Genomic DNA, 6,622 nt, shown 5'->3' on the forward strand with positions numbered 1-6,622 from the left:
AATTAATTCCTGAGAGATTTCAAATATATATAAATAATGGCCAAAATGCAAAGCGCTTCCACGTGGGCCTCAACATCTGTGGCACCAGTTTGAAGCATCTGCTGGGTCCCCATGTTCGCGCGCTGCATCCTCTCCAGGACCCTCGCGCTTTCCTCGCGTCCTTGTCCCAACTGTCAACTCGAACACTGGACGCTTCGACTTGGGCCAAACTGCGCAGACGTCCGAAACATCCGAAGCTGAAACCCTCTTGAAGTCATCGCCTGCGCCTCATCGTTCCTCATGGGCAGTTTTCTGGGCAAACCGGGATCCTCACCATCGTCCCGAACCCAGGTACACAGTGACTGGCCTGACAGGCCCAAGAACCGCCGGCCGGCTCAGCCCCTTAACCAAGTCCATCGGGTTCAGCATGTCTACCGCGCCCACCCTGCCTCTCGGCACAGACCTGCCAGGAGACCGCCAAATTGGGATCCTTCCAATCCTACAGCGTTTGTCAATGAAGCTTGGAGGCGCTTTCCCATGAAGAAGTTCCAGAACTCCATCATGGGACCTCTGCCTTCAGATTGGTGGGAAAGTTACCTTAAGAGGAGTATTTGGTCTCTTAGGCACCCCAGAGCCACATGGAGTCCAGTGACTGTGAAGATCACCCCTCCTGCGCAGAGAGTGCACCCCTCTGTTTCCCTGAAAAATGTGATTGACTCTGAAGGGCCCTCAGAGCAGCCAGCAGACCCTTGTGCAAAAGAGACAGTGCTGAGAGCCCTCATGGAGTGTAAGAAAGGGAGACTGAGGCTGGAAGACCAAGTACCCTCTGAGTGTTTGGATAACAAGAGGAGGAGTTCAGAGACCAGACCATCTGCCTTTAAACCTCTCAGGAAAAATGGAGTCCTTATTTCTTTCGTGCCCAGGCTGGGGCCTCTGAAAAGGAGCATCCACTCATGCAGCTCAGATTACAGCTTGAAGAGGTGCAGTTCCTTGGGCAGCATATACCGACGAGGCCCACGCAGCACAAAAAGAAATGCGATTAGCAGCTCTTACAGCTCTAGTACAGAGTTCTCAGTGTCTTCAAAGAGATATTTCCCCAGTACATTATTCCGGAAAGCAGAGTGGTCAGTGAAAAAGAAAGGAAAAAGCCATCCTCTTCACTCTCCTGTCACACTGGTATCAAACACAGAGTCCCCAGAATCATCTAGCAGTTCGGAGCAGCAAAACCAGAGGATTCCATTGCTGCTACCGAGCCCAGGTCACCTTCTGTCTGAGACACCTCCTGTCCAGCCTTGTCAGGAAGTCTCTGATAAGAGCCCACCCTTTGAGAAGGAAACTGAGCTCCAGTGGAACCAAAAAGCCAGAGAGGAGACAACCGAAGCCACCACAGACACAGTCCCTGATACCTGGCCTGGCATTCATCCTTCTCTATTTCTCACTCAGCCATCTTGTGGGACAGCACTGACCACAGACACTAATTCTCAGTTGGAAAACATGAAACAAGTAAAGACACCTCTAAGCCCCGTGGCCTCCCCACAGTCATCTGGTGAGGCAATCAATATGGGCCACTCACCTCTGGAAACGCCAAGTCCACCTGCTGGGTGTTCGCCATCAGAGCCCCTTCCAGGCACTACTTCAGACTCAAAGCCCACATCTTCTTTCGTCCTGCTGACCCCAACCCCTCGCACATCACCAGTCACTGGCACCACCTGGCCACCTTCAAACCCTCAGGCTGACAGGTCTGCTATATCCCCAGACCCACCTGCCATTGTCCCTGCTGCACCCACCACACAGAGTGCTTTGATTGGGGAGATGAATAACCCAACACCCCATTTTCCTGAATCTGCACCACCTGTGGTGACCTCTGCTTGCCCCATGTTAAAGCCTATTTTGGGGTCCTTGCACAATAGTGAGATTGAAAGTTCTTTATATTCTAGAATTTCAGTCACAACTGCAGTGTCTTCAAGCTCTTCTCTCTCCACAACTCCAGGAATCTTAACTCCAACCTTCAAGCCTATCTTTGGTAATATAGGACCACTTACAGGTATGCCAGTGATAGCTCCTTTCTCCTCAGGACAGTCCTCTCCTTCATTTACTCCTACTTCAACTCATCTTCTCCATGGCCTGGTCAAGACAACCTCTATGGTCATGTCAACCACCCCAGCTAGCACAGCCAAAGAGTATACTTTGAAGCCACCTTTAGATTTTAGCATAGTGAACCTTACAAGTACCATGGGTGATACTTGCTCTGACACTTCCTCTTGCCAAACTTTCCTACTTGGAGCTACTCAAGTCATCAGGGCTGACTTCTCCCCAGCCACAGGCTTCATTTTCCTACCAAGAGAGCATCCTGGCATTCCTACTGTACACACAGTCACTATCTTTAGCCAGGTACTTCCTAGTACCATTCAGACACCCTCTAGCCCTGCTGATTTTAAAGGTAAGGGAAGCCCTCTGCCAACCTCAGCCTTAATTCCCACAAACCAGCCTGCATCTTCACCCAGCATCTCTAACCCCAGTGCAGTACTTCCTGTGGGGTCAAATGCAAAGCCATTTTTCCCACAATCTTCAGGAGTCACTCCTCAGCCTGTGTTTGGGGCCACCGATGGGCAGAAGCAAAGTCTACCCCAGCCAGCTCTTAGGCCAAGCTTTAGTAGCCCTTTCAATTTTACAAACTCACCAATGGCTTCCTCAACCCCTATGCCAGGTCCAGCAGAGTCAGTCCTTAGAAGTTCCACACAGTCGGTGTTTGGAGGTTTGACACCCACACCCTCCACTTTGTACCCCACTGCCAGCACCCAACCAGCCTTTGGTAGCACTCCAGCTAGTTTTCCCTTTGGTCAAGCTAACCCAACTGGCTTTGGAGTTGCCACCCAGAACAGCCAGAGTCAGGCATGTGGCTCAGTATTTGGCAGCACAGCTCCTCGACCATTTGCCTTTGGGGGATTAGTGACCCCTATGGATTGTGGGGAGCCTGGGATCATTGTGCCTGCCCCAGGCTGGAGCTCAGGCTCTGGAGCAATGCTGAGTAATGTGACCCCCTTTGGAAAAGGTTGGAGCCAAAACACTCAGGACCTTCCCAACAAGGGCACACCTTTTACTTTTGGGAGGTCTAACATTTTTGCCAAAAAGACTATGTTTGGTGATCCCTCCATGACTCCCTTTGCTCAGAGCCCACCTATCCCTGGAATCAAGGCAGGAACCAGTTTTGGTTTTGGGATGTCCTCTCCATTTGCTCAGGGCTATGTTGGAAGAGATCCTTCCAGATCCTTAGCTCCTTCATTTTCCATTGGTGCAAAATCCAAAACCCCAAGGAATCGGGAGCAAGGACATTCTCGAAGACATCATGCGCACAAGAAATAGCTCTTTCCCCTGTTACCTGTACCCTAACCTCAGTATTGCTGTGAAGAGGCTCAGTTATTCCAATGCTCTTCATTCAATATACCCTAGATCTGAAGCAAAATCTTTAGATGTTGACACTATGGGTCATGGTCAACATCCTTGAAGGTGTCATCTAGTAACAGTAGAATGAGGCTAAGTGGAACAAAATCCCTTGGGCTTAAGTAGAAACTTGCTTTTTCCTCCTCACCCACTCCTCTCTTTATGTGATGTGAGTTCCATCCAGGCACTTCCTCTTACTTTTTTCCCTGGGAATCCTCCTAGGAAAGGTTTCCAAAGTTTGACTTAGTGGGATGTGGCAAGCAAATACCACCTCATAGCTACACATGATGATTCTTGAATTTACAGCAGCACTTTAAGGGATGGCTTCTCAGGAAGTGGTAGGGTCAGGGGAAAGAGTTGAAAAGACCTTGTTTCTTCTCTCTACATCACAGATCATGATCTCTCAAGGACAAACCAGAAGTGCCCAATTAGGGAACCAAAGCTTACATTTATATTTTTCTCTTTTCTCTTTGAACCTCATCAAATCACCTGGCTCCACATTCACACCTCTCCCAGAGAGGGGAGGCAGGAAACCCCTGGGCTTGACCACAAAGCAAGAAAGGGGGGAAACAGCAGGGCCCTTACCTGACCTAGACTTTTCAACCAATGGGAGTTCTATGAAAAAACTGTGACATATTTTCCTCAACACTTCTTATCAATAGGACCCTCTTTCCCCCCCTAAAAGGCAAGAATAATTCTTCAAGTATATTGATTGCTTATATATCTCTTGTTTTATGAGTATCTTGGGGAAGGTCTAATTGGAAGAAAATCTTAAATTGGATGACAAAATAAAAAATTGTTGAAAAAAGTCTATGATATAGGAATTACTGTTAAAGTATACAGATAAAGAGCAGAAAGATCATTCATACACCAGTGGTTCATGCCTGTAATCCTAGCTACTGAGGAGGCTGAGTTCTGAGGATTGTGGTTTGAAGCCAGCCCAGGCAGGAAAGTCATGAGACTCTTTTTTTCTTTTTGTCGGTCATGGGGCTTGAACTCTGTGCCTGGGTGCTGTCCCTGTGCTCTTCAGCCCAAGGCGAGCACTCTACCACTTGAGCTATAGCACCACTTCTGGTTTTCTAGTGGTTTACTGGACATAGGAGTCTCAAGGTCTTTCCTGCCTGTACTGGCTTTGAACCAAGATCCTCAGATCTCAGCCTCCTGAGTAGCTAGGATTACAGGTGTGAGCCACCAGCGTACGGCAGTCATGAGACTCTTATCTCTAATATAAACTATTCAGAAAAAGGGGAGCTGTGGTTCAAGTAGTAGAGCACTAGCCTTGAGCCAAAGAAGCTCAGGGACAGCACCCAGGACCAGAGTTCAAGCCCCAGGACTGGCAAAATAAAAGAGTAGAAAGATATTTTAAAATGATGGAATACTTGAGCTGAGTACCAGTGGCTCACACCTGTAAGCCTAGCTACTCAGGTGGCTGAGATCTGAGCTCATGGTTCTAAGCCAGCTAGAGAAGGAAAGTCCATAATACTTTTTTTTTTTTGGTCTGGTCATGGGGCCTGAACTCTGGGCCTGGGCGCTGTCCCTCAGCTCTTCAGCTCAAGGCTAGCACTGTACCACTCTTGAGCCACAGCTCCACTTCTGGCTTTTTTCTTTTTTGCTTATGTGGTACTGAGGAATCGAACCCAGGGCCTCATGCATTCAAGGCAAGCACCCTACCACTGCCACCTTCCCAGCCCCTATGATACTTTTATCTCCAATAAACTACTTAAAAAAAAAAAAAAAGCCAGAACTAGAGTTGTAGTTCAAGTGGTTGAGTGCTAGCCTTGAGCAAAAGAAGCTTAGGGATAATTATCAGCCACAGCATGCATGCATGTGCATGCGCACACACACATATTTATGACACTTACCTGAAGCTAGACTAGATAGTAAAACTACAATTTAGGATTTAAATCATAACTCCAGAGTATGCTCATTTTCCCCTTTGACAGAAGATCACCACAGTTAGAATTAAACTATATCTGCCTTTAAATATCCACACTTTTAAAGACATTCTACAATGAAAGATTACTATCTTGCAGATCTTACCTGATGGGAGTTGGAGATTAGAAAATGGGCAGACCTAGTCTACAGCTCCTTACAGTACCTAGTGACAGCTAGATATTGTATTGTGCTTTGGACATTCAGAGCTGGTGGACAAGTCTAGTTTTGGAAGTATAGAATTGTTGAGTAAGCCAATAGTCTTACTATAAGTGACAAATCCCTAGAAAATGAGAGAAGGCAAGAAGACTATCTTAACTATAGATAAAACTCAAAACTTCTGCCTGATATGTCTAATCAGGTAAAAGAGATCATTGTGGGCCAAGGACAAAACATGTGCACAGGTGTTAAAGTATAGCAGGATATATAGAGAGGGATAACACCCAAGATGCCATGCATAGCAGGAGATAAGCAGAAGCAAGTCACAGCCATAATTACAAACCACATGGTACAATATGGATAGAGGTTTAAATACAAGAGAGCTATGGAAAGACTTTGAACAAGAAAGAAGTTTATACTTGAGTTCTAGATTTCACTGCCTGTCATCTGAGGAAAGAAGCAAATGGGAACAGACTGGAAGCTTGGAGATGTACAAGAGACTCTGTGGACACACCCACAAAGATTAAACATGTGCTTTGAAGAAGGTAGTCAATGATGATACTTAGTCAAATAGTTAATACTGGGCATGGGGCAGAAGTAGGGAAGAGGAGTGATTACTAAGAAGAATTTGGGGGGAAATCTTGAGGATTTTACCTGGGATTTCCCCAGTGGCATATACTACTTGGGCTCAGGCAACTTAACTGCAAAGGCTGTTTTTGGACCTTCTGCCTCTGTGGATTCAGCTAACCCCCCACTCCCTGCCAATTTCAGCCATTATTGATCCTTCAACCTACAATTAGTAGGTTAATACTGACTTGCAACTAATACTTTTATTAATATATGCTCGCTATCCCCCTCCCCCTGCCCCTTTCTCTGTGCACAGACATGTGTATGTGCTCACATTTTTCTGGGACTTGAACTCAGGGTCTGAACCCTATCCCTGAGCTTTTTGTGCTCAAAGCTAGCATTCTATCACTTGAGCCTCAGATCCACTAGCTTTTTGGTAGTTTATTAGAGATAATAGTCTCACTGACTTTCCTGCTAAGGCTGGCCTTGAACCAAGGTCCTCAGGTCTCAGCCTCCTGAGTAGCTAGGATGACATATATGACCC

At 46.8% G+C, this 6,622-nt stretch overlaps 1 protein-coding gene across 1 annotated transcript; it reads left to right on the forward strand.

Annotated features, from left to right (window-relative positions):
- Positions 1 to 166: 166 nt before the first annotated feature.
- Positions 167 to 4,223, forward strand: Pom121l2 (POM121 transmembrane nucleoporin like 2). Its single transcript, XM_070024325.1, has one exon. The coding sequence runs from the start codon at positions 280 to 282 to the stop codon at positions 3,340 to 3,342; it is 3,063 nt and encodes a 1,020-aa protein (XP_069880426.1). The 5' UTR covers positions 167 to 279; the 3' UTR covers positions 3,343 to 4,223.
- Positions 4,224 to 6,622: the final 2,399 nt, after the last annotated feature.

The sequence above is a fragment of the Dipodomys merriami genome, unplaced genomic scaffold, assembly GCF_024711535.1.
Source record: "Dipodomys merriami isolate MVZ:Mamm:240054 unplaced genomic scaffold, mDipMer1.0.p SCAF_16, whole genome shotgun sequence".
NCBI classification, from domain to species: Eukaryota; Metazoa; Chordata; class Mammalia; order Rodentia; family Heteromyidae; genus Dipodomys; species Dipodomys merriami.